This window comes from Astyanax mexicanus, chromosome 12 (assembly GCF_023375975.1).
Source record: "Astyanax mexicanus isolate ESR-SI-001 chromosome 12, AstMex3_surface, whole genome shotgun sequence".
NCBI lineage: Eukaryota > Metazoa > Chordata > Actinopteri > Characiformes > Acestrorhamphidae > Astyanax > Astyanax mexicanus.
This window is the reverse complement of record NC_064419.1, coordinates 45,042,676-45,067,275: the sequence shown is the minus strand read 5'-3', so window position 1 is coordinate 45,067,275 and position 24,600 is coordinate 45,042,676. Positions and strand designations below refer to the sequence as shown.

The 24,600-nt window shown below is 36.6% G+C and overlaps 2 protein-coding genes and 1 long non-coding RNA gene across 4 annotated transcripts in view; 1 reads left to right on the top strand and 2 right to left on the bottom strand.

Annotated features, from left to right (window-relative positions):
* Nucleotides 1-24,600, top strand: part of bcar3 (BCAR3 adaptor protein, NSP family member) — a 476,193-nt gene that overhangs the window by 364,355 nt on the left and 87,238 nt on the right. The gene's annotated exons all lie outside the window — the stretch shown is intronic.
* Nucleotides 686-24,600, bottom strand: part of LOC125806157 (uncharacterized) — a 437,736-nt gene continuing 413,821 nt past the window's right edge. The window contains exon 2 of the long non-coding RNA XR_007441458.1: nt 686-1,600. This is a non-coding gene — a long non-coding RNA (uncharacterized LOC125806157). The remainder of the gene's footprint in view (nt 1,601-24,600) is intronic.
* Nucleotides 1,053-17,798, bottom strand: tmem51a (transmembrane protein 51a). The gene is made up of 3 exons (XM_022671038.2): nt 17,632-17,798; nt 5,933-6,397; nt 1,053-3,409 (listed from the first exon to the last, which is right to left on the bottom strand). The coding sequence occupies exons 2-3, from the start codon at nt 6,274-6,276 to the stop codon at nt 2,977-2,979; spliced, it is 777 nt and encodes a 258-aa protein (XP_022526759.2). The 5' UTR covers nt 6,277-6,397; nt 17,632-17,798; the 3' UTR covers nt 1,053-2,976.

The following is a 24,600-nucleotide window of genomic DNA, read 5'->3' as shown; positions in this document are numbered from 1 at the left end:
TCAACTCTAAAACCAAAAAAACAACTTCTACAAACATTTGTGATAAAATAGGTTGCCATTAGGAGCTAAGTGAATTCCAGCATGGTACCATGGTAGGATGCAGCACCTGCGCAAAAAGTCGTGAAATTTCCTCCTCACTACTACAAATTCCACAGCCAACTGTCAGTGATATAACAAACGTAATTAAGAGAATTTGTACCACATGTACATTTGTGTGTTTCGAGCCATGCAAGGTTTCCCAACGTTACAACAGCAAAGACACACTGATAGGCCCTAAACCAAGGTGCAGGGTGTAGATCAAGGGTCGGCAATTAAGTTTTTTGTGCGCGGGCCAGATATTTTCCAAGCCATTACGTGGCGAGCCACGAAAAAAAAATCTGTTTTGGAAAAAAAAAGTGTAATGGGATGGAGCTAGAGACTAGTAGCTCTCCAGCCCAGAGGGTTGTTGAACCCAACTGCAGAACAGTTGATCTCAAAGCAGGTAAACCCAAGAAGAAAAGGGGAGAGAAAAAAAAAACACACACCCGGGAATCAGGCTGTGCATCTACAGTGGCAAGAAAAAGTATGTAAAATCTTTTGGAATATCATGCTTTTCAGCATAAATGCTTGAGTAAAATCAACATTTTTGTTTTATTCTATAAACTACAAACAATATTTCTCCCAAATTCCAAATAAAAAATAGCCATTTAGAAATTTTAGAGCAATTATTTGCAGAAAATGAGAAATGGCTGGAATAACAAAAAAAGATGCAAAGCTTTCAGACCTCAAATAACTCAAAGAATTTTAAAACAAGTTCATATTCATAAAGTTTTAAGAGTTCAGAAATCAATATTTAGTGGAAAAACCCTGTTTTTTAATCACAGTTTTCATGCATCTTGGTATCATTTTCTCCGCCACCAGTCTTACACACTGCTTTTAGATAACTTTATGCTGCTTTACTCCTGGTACAAAAATTTAAGCAGTTCAGTTAAGTTTGGCATCTTCCTCTTGATTATATTCTAGAGTTTTTAATTTGGTAAAATCAAGGAAAAACATCATTTTTAAGGGCTCTCTCATTTTTCAGAGCTGTATAACAGCATTTTATTAATAAAGATTGTGAAGTACAGCATGGATCACATTTTAGGTCAAATTTATGCAAAAAAACACATGAAATTAAAAAGGGGTTCACATACTTCTTTTTCTTGACACTGTATCTGAATATTATGTGTAACAGTTGTCTGTGGAATTGTTTGAAGGTACCTTTTCCTATTACCAACCCATGTGAACAATTTAGAACAAGAGAACAGTGCATTTCACATGAAGCTATTCTGAATCATTTCTGTACATTTTTACAGTTCGATTTTTTTTTTTTTTAGAAACTACAGCTGAAGTACAGTACCAGTCAAAAGTGTGGGCGAACCTTAAATTCAGTGTTTTTTCATTATTAAATTTTTTTCTGCATTGTAGATTAATACTAAAGTCATCCAAACTATAAAGAAAAACAAATATGGAATTATTTCGGAAACAAGAAGTGTTAAAACAGAATATTTTCTATATTTTGAATTATTTCAGTTAACAGCTGTGCTGAACTCGTCAAGAGTTAATACCTTGAATTTCTTGCCTCTTAATAAAGTGTTTGAGAGCATCAGTTAAAGTAAACTAGTGAAGAGGTAGAGTTACAGGTATACAGTGAATAGTGAATATTTGAGTAGTGTTCTAATCCAGATTATGAGAAGCAAGAAATAATAAATAACTAAATAAAGAAAAAATGACTAAGAAAAATGATGGTCAATCAATCTGAAAGAAGAATTTCAAGAACTTTGAAAGTATCCTAAAGTGTAGTGGCAAAAAAGACCATCAAAAATGTTATGAGGATGAAACTGGCACTCATCAGGACCGCCCGAGGAAAGGATAGAAGAGCAAGAGTTTCCTCTGTTGTACAGGATAAGTTAATCAGAGTTACCAGCCTCAGAAACCACAAGTTAACAGCCCCCCAGATAAGAGCACCTAAATGCTTCTTCACAGAGTATTTATTTGGATTGTTTAACACTTTTTATGTTACTACATGATTCCTTATGTGTTCCTTCATAGTCTGAATCACTTTAGTATTAATTTACTACTTGGAAAAGAAAGAAAAAAATAAAAACATTGAAAGAGAAGGTGTGTCCTGGCCAGAAAAGCAGGAAATTATGTATGAAATATTTTATAATAACTTAAATAAAATTGTTCAGATGAAACACTATCTGTAGTGAAATAAACATCTATGTATATGTTAGAAACACTGCTACACTTTTTATCTGAATTTTACATACTGTCTCAACTGTCTTGCAAAAGTTTCCTGGAGGCATCAATCAGTTCAGAAAATTCAGGATTTGTCTTAAAAAACTAACTTTTGACTGGTAATGTATTAATATACAGGGGTTGGACAATGAAACTGAAACACCTGGTTTTAGAGCACAATAATTTATTGTGGTGACGGACAGTTCTGGTGGAAACAGAAGAGTTGAGGTGCACATTGAATTCTGCTGTGGTTTTATGTTTTTTGGATACAATCCGGGTTAGCACCCGAACATCCCTTTCAGACAGCTTCCTCTTACAGCATCCACAGTTAATCCTGTTGGATGTGGTTGGTTCTTCTTGGTGGTATGCTGACATTACCCTGGATACCGTGGCTCTTGATGCATCACAAAGACTTGCTGTCTTGGTCACAGATGCTCCAGCAAGACGTGCACCAACAATCTGTCCTCTTTTGAACTCTGGTATGTCACCCATAATGTTGTGTGCATTGCAATATTTAGAGCAAAACTGTGCTCTTACCCTGCTAATTGAACCTTCACACTCTGCTCTTACTGGTGCAATAATGTGCAATTAATGAAGATTGAACACCAGGCTGCTCCAATTTAACCATGAATCCTCCCACACTAAAATGACAGGTGTTTCAGTTTCATTGTCCTAACCCTGTATGTTGGTTGTGTTTTTAGTCCGTGTATTCCTCGGTCACTCTGGTGCGTGTGGAAGCTCAGGGGGCGTGTCATCGTACTGTGGTGGGGGGGTGAGGGGTTCGATGTTGGACACGGCGGCTGGTGGGGAGGTGCTGGACGTCTTCCTGCCCAGTTTCTCGGATTTGATTCGTCTCACTTTGAGAGGGAGGAGTTTGAGTCCCGCTCTGCCGCTGCGCCGGCCGGTTCCGGCGGGTTGTGCCGGTGCCGGGTTAGAATCGGTCGCTGTGCTCTGGGTCTGAGTGGGCTGCTCCGCCGCTGCTGGGTCCGACCCCCCCACCTCGCCCTGCGGCCTCTCCATCAGCTCCTCGTAGGCCGGGAGACGGGTGGTGCTGTCCTTCCGCGAGGTGAACTGGCTGATTGGATACTGTTCATTACCCACCACCTCCTCGTAACTGGGCACAGCGTAGTGCTCTGCTTGTTCTGATTGGCTGCAAAAAAAGAATAATATATTTATTAAAAATCATCCTGAATCAGTTTCTCAGATTTCGCTATTTATAGGTTTATTTTTGAGTAAAATAAACATTGTTGTTTTATTCTAAAAACTACAGACAACATTTCTCCCAAATTCCAAATAAAAATATTGTCATTTAGAGCATTTATTTACAGAAAATTAGAAGATGCAGAGCTTTCAGACCTTAAATAACACAAAGAAAAAAAAAGTTTATATTTATTTAACTTTTAAGAGTTCAGAAATCAATATTTGGTGGAATAACCCTGATTTACTACTTCTTACTACTTCTAACCTCATTTCCTTCTTCCCCTCCTTCACTTCTCTATCCCTTTATTTCCCTTCGACCTCCTTTAAGCCCTATCTAAAATGGTTTATCTTAATTCCTATTACTTTTGTACTTGACTTTTGTAAGACGCTTTGGACAAAAGCGTCTGCCAAATGTAATGTAAATTAAAAACATTTAATCACATTTTCATGCATCTTGGCATGTTTTCCTCCACCAGTCTTACACACTGCTTCTGGATAACTTTATGCTAATCACTCCTGGTACAAAAATTCAAGCAGTTCAATTTGATTTGATGGCTTGTGATCATCCATCTTCCTCTAGATTATATTCCAGAGGTTTTCAATTTGGTAAAATCAAAGAAATTCATCATTTTTAAGTGGTCTCTTACTTTTTTTCCAGAGCGTTTTTTCCCCCCAAAAACAGCATTTTATTAATAAAGACTGTGATGTACATCATGGACCTGACTTGTAGCTCTCATTGTCACTTTGCTTTAGGGGTGCACCAAAGTTTTAGGCCAAAAATAAACAGATAATAAAATTAAATGTCTAAAGGCCAAAATCCGAATGTGTTTTATTCAGGAAATATTCCACTTTATAAACCAAGAAATAAATTACATAATGTTAAATTATATATTTTTTTCTTGCTTTTCATCGATGATTAAAGAGAGTGTGTGGGTCAGCTGATGCAACTTATGCGGTTTGACTTTAAAATAAATAATGTTAATATATTTGGCTGAATAGTTAACACGGGCACTGAGTGGTCAACCAGAATAAAGCAATGCCACTATGATCTGGTGAACGCTGGTTTGAATCCCGATCATGCAGCTTGCCAAATTGGAAATATTTTTGGATTTCTTGATTATAAATCATGATTGAATCAAGACCAGGGTGGGCACCTCAGGTCCTGAAAAGTTAGAATGAAAATGAAAATGAAAATTTAGCACACGACTAGTTTGACTATTGTTTTCATCAGTGTTCTACTCTATAGTTATGCTGCATTTGTGGGATGTAGGTTTTATTTATCGACTTTCTCAAACGTTTTTTCAGAAACTAAATTTATTCATAAATAAATTAATTTAGGTTAATTTATTTACTGTAATTGCATTAATCCCAACACAATTATATAATTACTCTTAGTTAAAATCATGCTAAAAAAAATAATAAATGCAAATTCTTTCTTGTATTTGGAGGAAATAAATGCTAGTCTAGCTCCATATTCCACATTTAACAACTTTTGAAGGAACTGTGTTTTACACTGCTAAATACTGCAAAAAAACAACAACAAAAAAAGCTAAAATGAGTAAAATGAGTTAATTACAGGAGAAGGTATGTGTTAAGGTTTCCAGTAGGGGTGTGCCATATTGTATCGTACGCATGGTATCGCCAACATTTTTTAATATAGTGTACGATATTATACCTTGAAATATCGTGACATATCACCCACCCCTAATTATCACATCAGGGTAATAGTTTTTTACTGGTTTATGCAAAAGAAAAATTCCCACTGTTCTCATTTCTCATGATATATCTACTAGAGACAGATTATATATATATATATATATATATATATATATATATATATATATATATATATGTATATATAACATTTATTTTACTTTAATCCAGAAAATAAGGAGATATTTAGAGACTTCTGTTACTAATCTGATAAAATTCTTGTATTTTTAAATATCTCAGTTAGGAGTGTGCCATATCATATTGTATGCAACAATAAATTAAAAATGTTCATTTTGTTGCAGTATTGAATTCACTGTTTTGTGATATCTCTAAGAGCATTGTTATCGTGGAAATATCGAAATACCGAAAATAATGAAATATTGTGATATTATTTTAGGGCCATATCGCTCACCCATAATTAGGGTACTACTTTTTTGCTGTTTTTAGCAAAAGGAAATTTTGTATTGCGTTTTACGTATTTTTTAATATCTCAGTTAGGGGTGTGCCATATCATATTGTATGCAATAATATAATTAAATTATTATTTTATTGCAGAAGTGTATTCTTGAATATTTTTTAAAGGTTTTCTTATCGCTATCGCAAAAATATTATTTTAGGGTCATTTCGCCCAGCCTTAGTTTTCAGATGAATTACACACATTAATGCTGATATTGACCATTTTAATTTATACTAGAAGGGGTGTACACAAAATTGCAGTGGACCTACAGTGAATTATAATTGTGAATGTGCATTTTTTCACCTCTGCTCCTCCGGGTTCTGGTCCGCGGTTGCTCCGCCGTTACTCTGCGGCTGTCTGGCTGACCGGCGTTTGTTGCGTAACCCCAGGCACAGTGCCAGGATCAGCATGGCCACGCCAATACCAAGCATCACGAAGGCTGCTGTGGATGTGCTTCTGGAAGTGCTGGTGCCCGAGCCTGGCCGAGAGCTGTTTCCCACCGAGCTGGCGGGCACTGCGGTCCACACCACCATCACAATGCCCAGGGCCACCATCCCCATGCCCAGCGCCGCCGCTGCATACTGAGAGGCAGAGTTAGAGCTGCTGGTGTTCCCAGAGCCGGCTGAGGTCTGACCGCTGTACGACATGTTTCTCGTTTAGTCCGTCATGTCATCCAGTCATTCACTCACTCGTTCCTCATCTTTTAGCCAATCACATGCCGGCATACTGACTTCTATGGTCAGTACATCTTCATTCTGATTCTGTAGACTGGAAACAAAAACACAGTGTAAGCAATTGCGTTAATTAACAACAACATGAGCATGCAGTCTTACACCCTGTGCATGGCTAGTCGTGATGCTCATTGCTATCTTACACCCCATCAACAGTTTATTTTTAAACCTTCTTTAAACCTGCCTTGTTTAAATAGCAACAGTGCTTGTGAAGACGCAGTGAAGGAAATAAATATTTGATCTCTTGCTGATTTTGTAGGTTTGCTCACCGACAAGGACGTGAACAGTTTATAATTTTTTTAACAGTGAGAGACAGAATATCAAAATTAAAATCCAGAAAACCACATTGCATAAATTCTATACATTTATTTATTTATTTTACATAGAAAAATAAGTATTTGATCCCTCTGGCAAACAAGACTTAATACTTGTTGGTCAGGTGTGTTTTGTAGCTGATGATGAGGTTTGCACACGTCAGGAGGACTTTTGGTCCACTCTTCTTTATAGAAAATCTCTAAATCATTAAGATAAGATCAGAATTTTTCTATGGGATTAAGGTCTGTAGTAGGGGTGGGCGATATGGCTCTAAAATAATATCACAATATTTCAGGGTATTTTTGCGATAGCGATATACTTGGCGATATAGGAAAATTAAAATAATTAATTCATTTCAGGAATCTAGTATAATAGTATAACAGAATAATCAGAATGTGGCAAAATAAATAATATAGCATAAAATAATATAATGCAGCAAAAAATATTGCAGAATATTTAGTGCATGAATATAAACTGCAAACTAAAACAATTATACAATAAATACACTTAAAGCTTCACAGTAAATAATAGACTACTTTTAAGACAGAACAGCCCTATTATCACAATATGGATTTTTAATATAATGATATTTCTGTATCACGATATATTGTATACGATATAATATTGCCCACCCCTAGTCTGAAGACTGGCTATAGGCCACTACATGACTCTTTTTTTAGTACTCCTTGGTTGCTTTGGCTGTATGTTTTGGGTCATTGTCATGCTGGAAGACCCAGATACGACCCATTTTTAATGTCCTGGTGAAGGGATAGACGTTGTCACTCAGGATTTTACGGTACATGGCTCCATCCATTCTCCCATAGATGTGGTGAATTAGTCCTGTGCTCTTAGCAGAGAAACACCCCCAAAACATACTGTTCCCACCACCTCCGTGCTTAACAGTGGGGACGGTGTTCTTTGGGTCATAGTCAGCATTTCTCTTCCTCCAAACCCAATGATTTGCATTAATGCCAAAGAGCTCAATTTTTGTCCAAATTTTTGACCACAGCACCTTCTCCCAATCACTCTCAGAATCTTCCAGGTGTTTATTAAGAAACTTCAGATGGGTTTGCACATGTGCCTTCTTGAGCAGGGGGATCTTGCGGGCACTGCAGGATTTTAATCCATTACAGCGTAATGTGTTACCAATGGTGAGTGTGGTCCCAGCTACCTTGAGATCATTAACAAGTCTTTTTTATGAAAATTAAAAACCTATCCATGAGGCACAGATCACACCAGTGAGAAAAAAATAAACAAACTTAGAAACTCAATACATCCAATAAACTCTACGGGTTTTACTCATTTACACCAAAATTAACAACTAAAAAAACGCTTTAAAATAAGTTTACAAACACGAAATCGAGGCATATTCTACCTATAATTTCAGTTTGTTTTAGTTCGTTTTATACACCGATATTTCCAGTTACATCTGAATTCACGCTTTTATTTACCTTTTAAAAAGCCACTTAAATGCCTGATTAAAGGGCCGATTACTGTTGTTTTGCTGTTCCTCGGGTTGTGTTTGTTTTCCAAGTTACGACAAACAAAAAAGACTAATAAAATGTAAAATCTGTGTGTAAAATCTCCCCGTCACTAAAGGCTGCGCAGATTAAATTTCTTTGGGTTTTCACTGTATTTCCCCCTTATCCTCCCTGCAAGCGTATATAAACCTGATACCATCAAAAGGTTTCATTCCTTCTTCCATGAACGACGGCCTTTCCACCTTATCCCTCACGGTAATAAGAAACGCTAATCCTCCATACCCTGCAGCTGCACCCCGTTCTGAACTGTAACAGCAACATCTTGTTTTCTTATCATGGCAGAGGAACTGAAACCTGCTTTACTGAAGAGCAGATAGCATCAGGTTGCACTGATGACAGACCGAGAACATACAGTAGATTACATACTAACACAGATTAATAAAACTGAAAAAATAAATAAAAAATTCACCTTCTGAGTCCCGTATGCTGCAATACGTTGCTAAACTTCTCTTTCAGGGTGTTCTAAACTAAAGAGGTTAAAGCTAAAGTCATGCAAGCCTAATCTCACATTTATTATCCAAGAGGATTAACAGACTCTTATCACAGAAAAACAAATAAAAGATAAGAAAACTATTAAAAAACTATTTACTCTCCACTTTATTTACTGCATGTGTTCGACATCACTCAAAGAACGATTCGGAACACACCTCACGGACGTCACAATCCTGAAGACACTGAGCCCAGACTGCGTTTAAATGTACAATACAGGTCAGCCAATCATAACAGAGGTCATTAACATATATAAAACTATACAGTAGGAGTGTAGCGGTAGAGAAAATTCACGGTTCGGTTCACACCTCAGTATAAACCAATAGTTTTGTATGTTTACGGTTCGTTTTCAGTACAGTTGAAGGAAAAAATAAAGAGGCTGGGTGTTCTGTATATCCTCACCTTTATTAATCTTCATAAAAAGAAAGAATCTTGATTATAATCTTGTCTAGTTTTTTGGGATGGCATGTTGTAACGGGGCTCGAGCTTTATTAAAAACAAAAACAACAGCATTAATTTAACTGATTAATCTACACTGCTTAAATATTTTTTCCTAAGTATATTTCTAGAGAGAGAGAAAGAGAGAGAGAGAGGGCACGCAAGAGAGAGCGAGAGAGAGCACACAAGAGAAAGACAGAGAGAGAGAGAGAGAGAGAGAAAGGGCAGGTGAGAGAAAGAAAGAGAGAGAGAGAGAGATAAAGAGAGAGAGAGAGAGCACACGAAAGAGAGAGAGGGCGAGAGAAAGCTAGAGAGAGAAAGGAGGGGAGTGCAAGAGAAAGAGAGAGCAAGAGAGAGAGAGAGTGAGGGCTTGTGTGAGAAAGAGAAAGGGAGAGAGAGAAAGAGGGAGAGAGAGAGGGTGGGCGCTCGAGAGAGCGAGAGAGAAAAAGAAAGAGAGAAAGAAGAGAGAGAGATAGAGAGTACGAGCGCCTAACTCTGCGTTCAAACTGAAAAGCGTCAGGAGTGTTTCATTCGTGAAACTTCTGACGCTTTTCAGTTTGAACGCAGGGTTAGGCGCTTGTACTCACTCTCTCTCTCTCTCTCTCTCTCTCTCTTTTTTAGACAAAAGTTCAAATACATCTGCTGGTTTATTATTTGTTTAGAATCATCCTGTGATAGTATATAAGCACAATCCTATCTAAATAAGCTTACTTGTTATCCAATCAGCACAGTGGGAACTAACAATGAAGTACAAAACTGCTGTCTAGTGAGTGGGGATTAAAGAACACAAAAATAACCACTTCTGACACCAATATTTCTAAACATCTAAATATACAGTGTTTTTTTTTTTTTTTTACATAAATCGATGCATTATGGCAAAACAAAATATCCTGATACTTTAATGTAGCAATATTTTCTTACACCCTTAACAACCCTTTTAGTCCCTCCAGCACTGAACCAGTTCCAGCCGCAGGACTAACCACTAATCTACAGGATAAACAGAAACAGGTCAGCATTAACATTCCAAACATCCTGCTCCCAGAAATCCACCTTAAAGCTGTGGTCATTTTCCAGATATTCCTTCCACCTTCATGTGTCATCAGTAGGGGTATGACGACACATTCATCTCACGAAAACGAGACACGATATAGAGTTTACGAGACAAGAACCGAGTGTTAATAATACATACAGCTCTGGAAAAAAAATTAAGAGAGCACTTCAGTTTCTGAATCAGTTTCTCTGATTTTGCTATTTATAGGTTAAAGTTTGAGTAAAATGAACATTGTTGTTTTATTCTATAAACTACAGACATATTGTCATTTAGAGCATTTATTTGCAGAAAATGAGAAATGGCTGAAATAACAAAAAAAAAAAAAAAAAAAAAAAAAAAAAAGATGCAGAGCTTTCAGACCTCAAATAATGCAAAAAAAAAAAAAAAAACGTTTATATTCATGATGTTTTATGAGTTCAGAAATCAATATTTGGTGGAATAACCCTGGTTTTTTAATCTCAGTTTTCATGCGTCTTGGCATCATGCTCTCCTCCACCAGTCTTACACACTGCTTTTGGATAACTTTATGCTACTCACTCCTGGTGCAAAAATTCAAGCAGTTCAGTTTGGTTTGATGGCTTGTGATCATCCATCTTCCTCTTGATTACATTCCAGAGGTTTTCAATTTGGTAAAATCAAAGAAACTCATCATTTTTAAAGTGGTCTAATTTTTTCAGAGTTGTATATTATTCATATATATTTTCCCACAGAATCTTACAGCACTTCATGCTTCCCTCTGCTACTGACAACTTTTATGGAGATGCGGATTTCATTTTCCAGCAGGACTTGACACACTGCCCACACTGCTTATAAAAAAGTACTAATTGGTCTTATTATATAATATTCTAATTTTCTGAGAAACTGATTTTTGGGTTTTCATGGGCTGTAAGCTTCATAATCATCAACAATAAAAAAAATAAACGTTTAAAAACAGTAGAAATTGTCCGCAGAAAAACACTACAGTAGGAAGCCAGGAATCTAGTACAGGTGTAGCCTGGGTTAACTGAGGGTTTGATATACTGGCATAAGAAATGAGTGTATCTGACTCTTCCAGGAATGCCAGTCACTTTCTGGTTCAGACTAACTGAATCCCAGCACATGCTGGCAGACGCTGGCACTGCAGAGCTACAGGAATAATAAAGAACTGTCTGATAAAGAGCTCTGACATCATCAATGCTCTACCTGCTGTCACATGCCCACACCGGCGACACCCAACTGCTGACTCAATAAATACACTGCATTCATACACTTAGATAACTGTAGAGAACTGCAGGAGTACTGAGTCACGATGAAGCAGGAATATACTTTAGCCATACCCTCATATAGGGGTGTGGCATTCTGTATAGTACGCAATAGTATCATTACGCAACATTTCTGAATATCGTGAACAATAATATACCCTGAAATAGTGCTGGGGCGATACGGTAAAAATCATATATCACGATATGGAATTTTTAATATCATGATAACGATATATATCATGATATACCACATTTAAGTATTATTATTAAGTATATTACGTAGTTTTCAGTTATTCTTCAAAAAATATGACAAAATAATATCATTGCTTACTTTTTTCCAACTTTATTTCAAAGTGACATTAAACCAAACATGTATTGAATGAAAACAGATGAGGTAAATGCAGTAGCTAATTTTTTTTAAAGAACAAACCGGCCGTAAAGCAGCGTCGTGTCGCCAAACCACATTATGAAGCTTTTTTTAGCAAAGATAACTTTATCACTTATATACACGAGTTTATGCAAATTGACAATGACGATACATTTCATTGAAGCCTACTTTATATATTTGCATGTATAATTGATGAAATTACTGTAGAAACAATAGAACAATAGAAGGTAAGTAGCACGATAGACACTTTTCTATCATCTCCACGATATTTATCGTCATATCGCACATCACTACCCTGAAATATGGTGCTACGTTTGTTATTGTTTTTAAAACTACTTTTTTATTGTTTTTAGCAAAAGAAAAATTCACACTGTTCTCATTTCCCATTATGTATCTACTAGAGACAGATTATATCTGTCCAGTATCATTTATTTTACTTTAGTCCTGGATATATGGAGATACTTGCAGTGCATTATTAATATTATTAGTATCGTGACATTCTGAATCATTGACTTCTGTTACAAATCAGTAGATTTTTTTTCTCAGTTGCTGCAGTACCGTATTCTTGAAATATTGTTTTTAATTCAGTGTTTTGTCATATAAGCAAGAGTATCAGTATCGCGAAAATATAATGAAATATCGTTATTTGGTTTGGGTTTGTTTGGGTTTGTTTGGGTTTGTTTGGGTTTGGTTGGTTGGTTGGTTGGTTGGTTGGTTGGTTGGTTGGTTGGTTGGTTGGTTGGTTGGTTGGTACTTTATTGATCCCCGGGGGGAAATTCTTGGCATCCAGCAGCAGGTTACACAATACACAAAGTTAAAAAAGATAAAATATAAAGATACATATAAATACAATCAAATAAGAAATAGAATATACAGTGTAAATGTACAGTCTTCGTGTGTGTGTGTGTGTGTAATGGACATGGAGAATGGAGGTAGTGCAGTTGAACACAATAGACAGTGAACACCAGTTGATGTGCATAATGTAGCCTGGCAAAGTAGAGCAACTTAAAATTGCATTTTAGCCAATGAAACCCAAAAATCTGTGTCTAATCAGAAAATTAGAATATTATATACAGTAAGACCAATTGGTACTTTTGGCAGTCCTGCTGGAAAATGAAATCCACATCTCCATAAAAGTTGTCAGCAGAGGGAAGCATGAAGTGCTGTAAGATTTTGTGGGAAAACTTTGGTCTGCACTGACTTTAGACTTGATAATAAAACACAGTGGATCAACACCAGCAGATGACAGACATGTCTCTCCAAACCATCTCTGATCATCAGTAAATTTTACATTTCATTTGTAAATTAAGGGAGCAGAGTCTGGAGGAAGAGTGGAGAGACACACAGTCCAAACTGCTCGAGGTCTAGTGTAAAGCTTCCACCAATCAGTGATGGTTTGGATTAAATTATAAACCCAGTTTGGGACTCGAGTCTGTGGTCTGGGAAGGCCACAGTGAACTGGCTGAGATCCAGATGTTCTGAATGGGGCTTTATGGAGGAGAGCTGAAAGAGGAATAACTGGAAGTGGCGGGAGAGACAGCAGGCTCAGGCATGCAGCACCACAGAGATACCACAAAACAGCTGGAGAATCTGAGGAATTCAGCTCCGTGAAGATAGAGAACATTAGAGTATATCTGACGGTGGAATCTGGTATGCAGTGGCTCAGGGCTACAAAACATATAGTTTTAGGACTGATCTCATTTCTCTTTTGTACTCTTACCGCTTGTTTTGACTGTAACCCTTAATCTAAGAATTGGGCAAATACAGAGCCTCTAAGGTAACATCATGTAAAAAAATAAAATAAAATACGTGGCGACTAATTAAGGTGTTGGAACGAGAACCTAATGCCGTGGGAACGAGATAATGAATAATTACGTCAGATAAAACATAAAAAAATCACTGCCACATAAGAGTTATTTACAGGTCTATATATGTAAAGATGTTCAAAATCTATTGTCCCATTTTGATTAAAATCAAATTCATTTGTTTAACCTCCCAGCCCTACCACAAAGATTTGGTCATAGGTTGCCAGGTCTGTATAGAACTCTTAAGAGGGGTTTCCAGTTCAATACAGAACCATCATTGGGGGGATTGTGACAGTAGTTGTAAGGTCTGGAGAGACTTATGTGAGATCATACAAAAAGACAAGTTGTTGGGTTTATGTTAAATAATAAATAATGATAATTTTATGTAATCTTAAGTTTCTTCATGGGCATTAATTTACAGAAAAGCAATATTTATTACTGCTAATTTGCTATTTATTGCAAGCTAGTTACTGTGACAAACTACTAGCGATTTTTTAATGCTTTATAAAGAAGGAAAATACTCAAATCTGTGGGTTCCTTTGGTCGCTTGTGCCAGTGCCTTAAAATTATTCACTCTAAATGGTGCAACAGACAGCTGAGACTGCAGCACTTAAGGTGGAACTGAAAAATAAAAGCTAATAAAAGCTAATTTAAAGGAATGCACAATAATAATTAATTGCTGCACCACCTCCCCCTTTTCTGAAGACATATAATAAACCCTAAAGTTATATATCTGTATAACCAATTTTTAGGGGGAGGATTTAACCACTTCCCCTTGCCACTATATTTCAAGGGGAATATACTCGAAAAGAAGGGGTACTGGTACAAAAGATAAATGGGATTGGGCCTCTATAGCCCGTTTTTCAGGGGGTCCTGGTGTAATTTTCTTTTTTTAATGGGTTTTATTCTTTGTGATTTTATTACCGTCCAGAACGACCATGTTTGTGTTTTTCTCAGGCGTCCTCTATGAAAATTACAGGCTGAATTATCTACTGTTTTTCTCTGATCTCAGTGGTCCAAGGTAATTTTAGTCCCGTCCGGATCCACATCTCTGAGTTTCGTCACCTTGCATTTAATAAAATAGCTATTTGTCCACTGCCGCGTACCATAATTACACTTTGGGCGCACGTTTCCATGGAGATCCAAGTAAAAAACACAACAGCGAGTGGAAAAGGAGGAGCTACTGAACTCTGAGCTAAAAAAAAAAAAAAAAAAAAAAACTCACTGGTCCTCCTGTTTTTTCAACTGCAGTCCGGACACAAGAGTTTTATCACTGAGTAGAAGCGTGATATGTTTTTTCCACTGACGTCCCCCTGAGAAACGAATCCCGTTGTCCCAATTTTGTGCAAATGAATGCTTTTTTTTTACGTTGCAGCAGGATGTTTCTTTGTAAAGTCCAAGGAAAATTTCCCCTCTGGTGACAATAAAGTACATCTTATCTTATCTGATCTTATCTTAACAACACAACACACATTTTTCTGGTTTTACAGTGGTTTCCCAGAGTCCAGGAGGTTTTCCAAATGAATAACTGATTTTCTTTACACTCAACAAGTTTCAGTTCTATAGATTTCTTTAATATTTCTACCCAACAAAACAAACAATATATATATATATATATATATATATATATATATATATATATATATATATATATATATATATATATATATATATATATATATATATCACTGACATGCCACAGGTACTAGCAGTGTGTCCCATGTGTCATATTCTAAAATCCTAATGAAGTTCAAACTGCAGAAACCGCAGGATGAAGCCGTTGGTTTCTCACAGCCCTTCCCTGCCTCATGGGCATCAATCAGTTTCTGAGAGGAGCTCATCTCAGTGTCAGAGAATTCATACAGCAGAGAAACTTCAATCGGCTGATAGCTTATGATAACTTGGAGAAAATACAGCTCTGGAAAAAATAAGAGAGCACTTAGAAATGATGGGTTTCTTTGATTTTACCAAATTGAAAATATCTGGAATATAATCAAGAGGAAGATGGATGATCACAAGCCATCAAACCACCAAACTGAACTGCTTGAATTTTTGCACCAGGAGTAGCATAATGTTATCCAAAAGCAGTGTGTAAGACTGGTGGAGGAGAACATGATGCCAAGATGCATGAACAAAACTGTGATTAAAAACCAGAGTTATTCCACCAAATATTGATTTCTGAACTCTTAAAACTTTATGAATATGAACTTGTTTGAGGTCTGAAAGCTCTGCATCTTTATTTGTTGTTTTAGCCATTGCTCATTTCTCATTTTCTGCAAATAAATGCTCTAAATGACAATAGTTTTATTTGGAATTTGGGAGAAATGTTGTCTGTAGTTTATAGAATAAAACTACAATGTTCATTTGAAGTGGTCTAATTTTTTTCCAGAACTGTATGAGGAAATAAATAAGTGAAATTCAAACTGAAAAGTGTTTTCAGTCCCTAAAAAATAAAAAAAATACTGGTTGTGATGTCACTGATGATGTCAAACTTTACTTTCTCAAAGAGGCGGGGTAATCACACGATGACAGGGTGGACAGGGAATTCCTGGACACTTATAAAAAGCCTAATATTTTTATGAAAATATAAATAATTAATGAAACCAGTCAAAAGTTTGGGCACTTGGGAACTTTCTATTCAATGTTTTTCCACTTTATTCCTTTATTTAATAATTTTTGTACCTTGTAAATTAATATTAAAGACATGAAAACAGCTGGACACATATAGAATTAAGTAGTAAACAGTAAATAAAATGTAAGTCCTCCACATTAATCTCCTGATCTAAACCTGATAAATTGATCTTAACAGATTGTGTCTATTAAGCAATGTTAAATAAAGAGTGCAAACATAAAATTAACATTTTTTAAAGTCTTAGCTTAAACCTTACAAGCAGCTTTTATACTGAACGTGGTGATTTATTTTATATTTCAGTTTTAAATAAGGAAAAGTGTGAAATATTACATATAACAATCTACTACAATATACGTCTATATATAACAATCTACAGCACAATCTCCATTAACCCATTTAAAAAAATCACATTAAAACAGTAAATTAAAAGTGTTAAACAAACAAAAATACTAGGTGCTCTTATCTGGTGTGCTGTTAACTTCATATTCTTCATAGTTTGGATGACTTTAGTATTAATCTACAGTGACGAACATTTTTAAATAATGAAAAAACACTGAATTTAAGGTGTTTTCAAACATTTGACTGGTACTGTATAATCTAAAAAGGAAAAAAATTAAGAGAACACTTCAGTTTCTGAATCAGTTTCTCAGATTTTGCTATTTATAGGTTTATGTTTGAGTAAAATGAACATTGTTGTTTTATTCGATAAACTACAGACAACATTTCTTCAGAATTCCAAATAAAAATATTGTCATTTAGAGCATTTATCTGCAGAAAATGAGAAATGGCTGAAATAACAAAAAAGATGCAGAGCTTTCAGACCTCAAATAATGCAGAGAAAACAAGTTCATATTCATAAAGTTTTAAGAGTATATTTTGTGAAATAACCCTGGTTTTTAATCACAGTTTTCATGCATTTTAGCATGTTCTCATGTTCTCCTCCACCAGTCTTACACACTGCTTTTGGATAACTTTATGCTACTCACTCTTGGTTTGGCGGCATGTGATCATCCATCTTCCTCTTGATTATATTCCAGAGGGTTTCAATTTTGGTAAAATCAAGGAAAAACATAATCTTTAAGTGCTCTCTTATTTTTTTCTAGAGCTTAAGTCTCAGCTCACATCCAGGTTCTGCCTAAACTTAAACCAGCAAACACCAAACACACCAACTAAACCCAATACAAACGGTAACGTTAAATAAACTAATAAACAGTAAAGCTAAAGCAGACTAAAGCAGTGAATAGAGCTGTTAAAGTGGCAGGCATTACTATATCTGTGTTAGTTTAAGTGTAAACTAGTGTAGAAAAACTTTTAAACAAAGTTTAAAAACTTAAACTTAAGCTAAGCCCCGCCGTCTCTCATTAAACTTACCTCAAAACTCGCTTTTCTTTAGTCCTCCTCGCAGATTAGCAGCAGAGAAAAGGAGAAAAACACCCAAAACTCCAGCAGAAACAGAATAAACCCAGCAGAACTGAGACTAGAGCAGTTTAACTCTTTATACTGCAGCTCCAGCAGCAGCTTCTCTTTACAACCACACAGCAGTTACACCAACTTCCCCCCAGCTCAGCTCAGCTCAGCCCTGCAGAACATCTTCCTGCCCCGCCCAGCCACGGTTAACCCTTTACCTGCCCCACAATAAACAACACAACCTCGTAACAACCAGTTACACCACTATAAACCCACCCTGGAGGAAACTACAGGCCTTTATGGGAGTTTATGGGATTCCTAGAAGTGTTACAGAACATTCTTCAGGGATTTACTGTAACACTTAAGTGTTAATGTACAGCTAGTTACAATCAGGACACATTTATAATACTGAATCACAATATTTAAAGATATTCTAATGGTACTTAATAACCCTAATTAAGCCTGATAATAAATAACACTGTTGCATCACATTTTTAAATGTTCATGATGGAAAAAAAAATCTTTCAAACACATTTATTTAACATTGCCCGATAGAAATAATACATAAATAAATAAGTAAGTAAGTAAGTAAGTAAGTAAATAAATAAATTAAAATAATAATAATATATATTTTATTATTATTATTATTATTATTATTATTATTATTATTATTATTATTATTATTATTATTAGTAGTAGTAGTAGTAGTAGTAGTAGTAGTAGTAGTAGTATTATTATTATTATTAGTAGTAGTAGTAGTATTAGTATTATTATTAATAATAATATTGTTTTATACAATACAATTTCATTGTTTAGGGATGGTTTATGAAATAAAAAGGTTAATATGATTATATATATTATATTAATATATATATATTGCCATTGCATTGTAAGCCTGTGTGTAATATTTTATATATCATATTAACCTTTTTATTTCATAAACCATCCCTAAACAGTAATAACATGATTAATATCAAAATCAACTCTTAATTTGCCTCAATGGCTCTAGTACTACTGTTTTTTTTCCAGTGCAGTGGATGTGGGGCCACGTTACTGTTTCATTATATACACATTATAAGAACATTGTGCACTTTTAATGTTCTTAATGCCTCCATTTAAATGTCAGAGCTGAATTATGATGGAAAAATCGATTATTATTTGAGGTAAGTACTTTTTTTATCATGTTTTACTACACCAAAAGTCCATTTTACACCAGAGTTCTCCTTTAAGTTTGCTATATCCACAGGGACTCCCAATTTTTTTTTCCTCTTGAAAAATAAAAATAATGCAAGAGAGGGTTAGTTAAAAGTCCCTTTCTACACTGAAGATATACATCATTTAGTTTTAAACACTGAATCAATGTAAAATAGACAAGCACTAATAAATTATTTCACAAATACCAATTGGTACTTTTGGCAGTGTGGGCAGTGTGCCAAATCCTGCTGGAAAATGAAATCTGCATCTCTATAAAAGTTGTCAGAAGATGGAAGCATGAAGTGCTGTAAAATCTGAAACAGTGATACATATAGCTACAAAAGAGGCCTACTGTAATATACTATAGAAATCTACACAGTCTGTTTACCAGTCTTAAGGCCCTGTCCCACTGCGATTGCGTCTAAATATCCACTAAAGTACGTCCAAATTTCAGTGGACGCAGTTTAGTGGATATTTAGTGGATATTTTGACGCAATATGGACGTAGTTTAGTAGATATTGGGACGGCACCGTCCAAGTGGACGTAGTTTAGACGTTGCCGTTCACTTTAGACGCAAAAGTGGTTTTGGTACCTCCCAAAATTTTCGGAATAGACGGCGACTAATATGGACGTAATTTAGTGGATATTTAGACGCAGTACGGACGTATTTTTGTGGATATTTGGACGGCACGTACAAGTGGACGTCGACGTCCATAAAAATATTTTTCTGGCGTCCATCGCTTTTCCACACTTTCCAAGATGCCAGCCAAGAGGAAGGGTTCCGCTAAGACGGCTGCCGCCAAGCGATTTTCCGAGGAGGCAGTTCCAGCTCCCGAGGAACAAGCTCCAGCCCCCGAGGAACCAGCTCCAGCCCACGAGGAACCATGCAGGAGTATGTTCTGCTGCTGCACCATCACTGCAAGGAATCTGTGGTCCATGGTTGTGTAGAAGAGAATAGATGTGCTCTCTCTTGTAGCTCAAGAAGAAATGATGATTCACTAGAAAAAACAACCATATATAGTTGGAAGTCGACGTCCAAAAAGTCGACGTCCAACTTCAATTTAGACGGAATATGGACGTATATTTTGGACGCAGCGCTCACTCAGTGGACGCAGTGTTTTCTGATAAATTTGGACGAACTTTAGTGGATATTTAGACGCAATCGCAGTGGGACAGGGCCTTTAAATTAACACTATCAGTGTTGATGGTTCACACTTGCTAATAGCAGTAGTCGAGGCCCATAATCTAGGTTACATAATCTCCCAAATTACAGATTACAGATGGTCGTTCAGGTTAGGTGTGCTGAGCAGCAGCTCAGCCGGTGTGAAGCAGTGTTATCAGGCTGCTTCTGGAAAACATGTTGATGATGATAACCGGAGCTAAATCACAGCTTTCCCACAGCTGCCGGCCGTCCAGCAATGTTTAACCAGCTTTATGAGCAGGTGTGGTGCAGCCGTACAGGTGAGTCATGTGGGCCTGGACTCGGAGGGCAGAGGTTCTGAAGGGCTACTCCGTCCGGATAGTGCCAGGAAGAGGTTTTATAGTACTGATGGAGACAGAGAGAGTCATAAGAACATCAGCTGAGACAAATCGGGGCTTTACAGATGTGATGCGGTAAAGACCGGCCTGGTTTTAACCAGTTCTAACCTTACGACCTTAATTTACGACTAGGAACGTCTGATAAAAAAGGAAAGAGGAAATGTTATATGATTGTTCAGGTGAATGGGAATGGTGAAAAAATGATAATCAGATGATTGCAGGTCAGTGTGGGTGAAGATTAGAGCTCGGTTTCCTGGCCTGAAAGAGGACAAGCAGGTTTGGTTGGTTTCCCTTAAATGAATTGAGGAAACTCTATTGATAAAAATTAATGGGAGTGAATGGGAGTATTGTATTACAGTAGATAATACAATCTACCCTAACAGAATGGTGGGTTTTATTTTAATTGCATTATATAAATAGTTTTAAAAAATCTAATTAATCACAATAGAATTCTGTTATTAATTACGATTAATCACACTTTTTCTTCCTTAAAGAGCAAACTAACCACAAACCATATTTTTCCAATTAATAGCTGAAGCATGTTGCATTAAAGTAATAAAATATACCAGTCCTAACCTTTAAAAAACGCTTTTATTTTGGTCATTTCCGCCTCTGATCAATCAACCAATCAATCAATAATACCATCCTACTGTCACATCCAACCATTTGCATCTCACCACTGCGCTATCAGAGGCACACTGCTACTGCTGCAGCTCAGCCAATCAGCTCCTCTCCCGTCTGCCCCGCCTCTAAACCCATACATCACCCAGTGTCCCTGTCACCTTTTTCATATTTGAGCTAAGGGTGGAGTCAGCGAATATCAGGGTGTTTAGTGCTGCTTTAAAAAGCTTTTGATAATGGGAATTTAAATGTGAAGCAAATAATCAGTTTTAGAAACACTTAGATTTGTATTATTGGTGACAATCCTTATTCATGTATTGATCACAACAATCTGTGACTAAATCATGGATAAAATCACTGGTACTTAACTGTATTTTCTAGTGTTGATGCTTTTTAAACTAGAATATTGTAATGTGTTAAGTTACTGAGTTTATAAGTGTCAAGTGGTTCATTTGCGTTACAACTAATTAAAATGTTGACAGTTAATTCCTTGATTTATTAATAATAAATATGATTTATTATTATTTACATTATCACTATCTTTAATAGTTGTTTGAAACAGGAAAAAGTGTGCTTGTGGAACTTTAAAGAAAAGAGAGCAGACTGGGATTAGAACTAGCTGGAAAATGGAGTCTGGCAAATACAAACAAAAGACAACTGTCATGTCTTGTCGTGACTTCTCCTGTCTTGTCTTGTCCTGACTTCTCCTGTCTCGTCTGGTCTTGTCGTGACTTCTCCTGTCTTGTCTTGTCGTGTCTTGTCGTGACTTCTCCTGTCTTGTCCTGTCTTGTCTTGTCTTGTTGAGTGGGGAAAAAAATAACTGAAAAAGGTGTAGAAGAAAAGAAGGGAAACTGAACAAAGGAAATTCCAATCTGGCAAACACAAACAAAAGACAACTGTCTTGTCTTGTCATGACTTCTCCTTTCTTGTGTTGTCTTGTCTTGTCTTGTCGTGTCTTTTCATGACTTCTCCTGTCTTGTCTTGTCGTGACTTCTCCTGTCTTGTCTTGTCTTGTCTTGTCGTGACTTCTCCTGTCTTGTCTTGTCTTGTCTTGTCTTGTCTTTTTCCCCACTGTTACCGGTCACTCCTCTACAAAAAGTTGACAAAGTTTGAGGCTTTGGTCTGTGTTTTTATACCATGCTGCACAGGTGTGGCTGGTTGACACTGATCACCGCCAGGGATTCTGGGAATTGGAGTTTCGGAAACCAAATCCACTGATTTTCCCCCACACATCACCCAGTTCCACTGCTGGCAATATAGAATATAGTGAATCTCTGTATAGTGAAGAGAACTAACTGGAGGATAAACAGTGAAGTACTGAAGGGTTTATTGTTGAGAGTTTGAACAACACTGTTACATGGCTTCATCTTTTTAAACATAAAAGGCTTAAAAAGGCTACGGTCACATTACAAGCCACTCTGCTCATATTCCGATTTTTTGCTCAGATCTTAATGGCTCACATTCACAAATATAAGTGATCTGTATTTGTGTGTAATGTGAACGAATCTGTTCCTAAAACGTCTCACATGCTGCACATTGATACCTGTATAAACGTCTCCTTCTTCACCAACAACTAAAAAACTCATATTAGAGAGACGAGAGACTCATAGCTTTATAAAGGGAAATTGATGAGTTAGCAGCTCATATGTGGAGCATCTTTTGCTGGAGTGGAGAAACAGTAAACAGCTGGTCTGGAGTTCATGCTCAGGTCCAGGAGGTGAATAAAGGCCAGGTGGTTTGCTTTTGCTGTTTTTTTTTTTGTTGTTTAGCAGCTATGAAACAAAAAGACACATGAAGATTCAGATTTGGCCGTTCACATTCATGTCGCATGTCCATGAATTGGATACGTATCTGATTTAGGACCACATATGACTTAGTGACTCAAATCTGGTTTGGAAAAAAAAAAAAAAAAAAAAAAACTGATTTGGCACGTTCACACAGCCATGAAAAAATCAGATCTGAGCCATATTGAGCAAAAAAATCAGATCACTTGAGTCACTTCAGCCTGGTAATGTGAACGTAGCCTAAGTTACCCAATGGTACTGCAAATGGTACAAATGGAAACGTTTAATATTTATATTTTCATATTCAGGTATTATCTCATTGATCAAAGTTGATTCATGAAGTTGTGAAGATGTGCATGAAGTTCGGCCTCAGGGACGGCGATACAAAAATACAATCAACATTTACACAATCATCATCATCATCATCATCATCATCACAAAAATAAACAGACGTGTCCAGAGAAGCAGCGTCCACTTAGGGGACCAAAAAGTGCTGTTGTTTGTTCTTTCCATGAGGAAGTGATCTCAGTTTAGTCCTTTGATCTTATCAGCATTTTCTATCTCATCCTCCCTCCAAGCGCTGGAGTTACATGTTACTGATATCAGAGGTGGAGAGCTGTCGGTGTGGGCTCTGGAGCTCGGGTTCTGTAGCAGAACCGTCTCTCAGCAGTGATCCAGAACTCACAGAACCGCTATCTCTCTATAAAATCTCCGCTATAAAATATACCAGTCCTAACCTTTAAAAAACACTTTTATTTTGGTCATTTCCGCCTCTGATCAATCAACCAATCAATCAATAATACCATCCTACTGTCACATCCAACCATTTGCATCTCACCACTGCGCTATCAGAGGCACACTGCTACTGCTGCAGCTCAGCCAATCAGCTCCTCTCCCTTCTGCCCCGCCTCTAAACCCATACATCACCCAGTGTCCCTGTCACCTTTTTCAAATTTGAGCTAAGGGTGGAGTCAGCGAATATCAGGGTGTTTAGTGCTGCTTTAAAAAGCTTTTGATAATGGGAATTTAAATGTGAAGCAAATAATCAGTTTTAGAAACACTTAGATTTGTATTATTGGTGACAATCCTTATTCATGTATTGATCACAACAATCTGTGACTAAATCATGGATAAAATCACTGGTACTTAACTGTATTTTCTAGTGTTGATGCTTTTTAAACTAGAATATTGTAATGTGTTAAGTTACTGAGTTTATAAGTGTCAAGTGGTTCATTTGCGTTACAACTAATTAAAATGTTGACAGCTAATTCCTTGATTTATTAATAAAAAATATGATTTATTATTATTTACATTATCACTATCTTTAATAGTTGTTTGAAACAGGAAAAAGTGTGCTTGTGGAACTTTAAAGAAAAGAGCAGACTGGGATTAGAACTAGCTGGAAAATGGAGTCTGGCAAATACAAACAAAAGACAACTGTCTCGTCTTGTCGTGTCTTGTCGTGACTTCTCCTGTCTTGTCTTGTCTTGTCCTGACTTCTCCTGTCTCGTCTGGTCTTGTCGTGACTTCTCCTGTCTTGTCTTGTCATGTCTTGTCATGTCTTGTCGTGTCTTGTCGTGTCTTGTCGTGACTTCTCCTGTCTTGTCTTGTCTTGTTGAGTGGGGAAAAAAATAACTGAAAAAGGTGTAGAAGAAAAGAAGGGAAACTGAACAAAGGAAATTCCAATCTGGCAAACACAAACAAAAGACAACTGTCTTGTCTTGTCATGACTTCTCCTTTCTTGTGTTGTCTTGTCTTGTCGTGTCTTTTCATGACTTCTCCTGTCTTGTCTTGT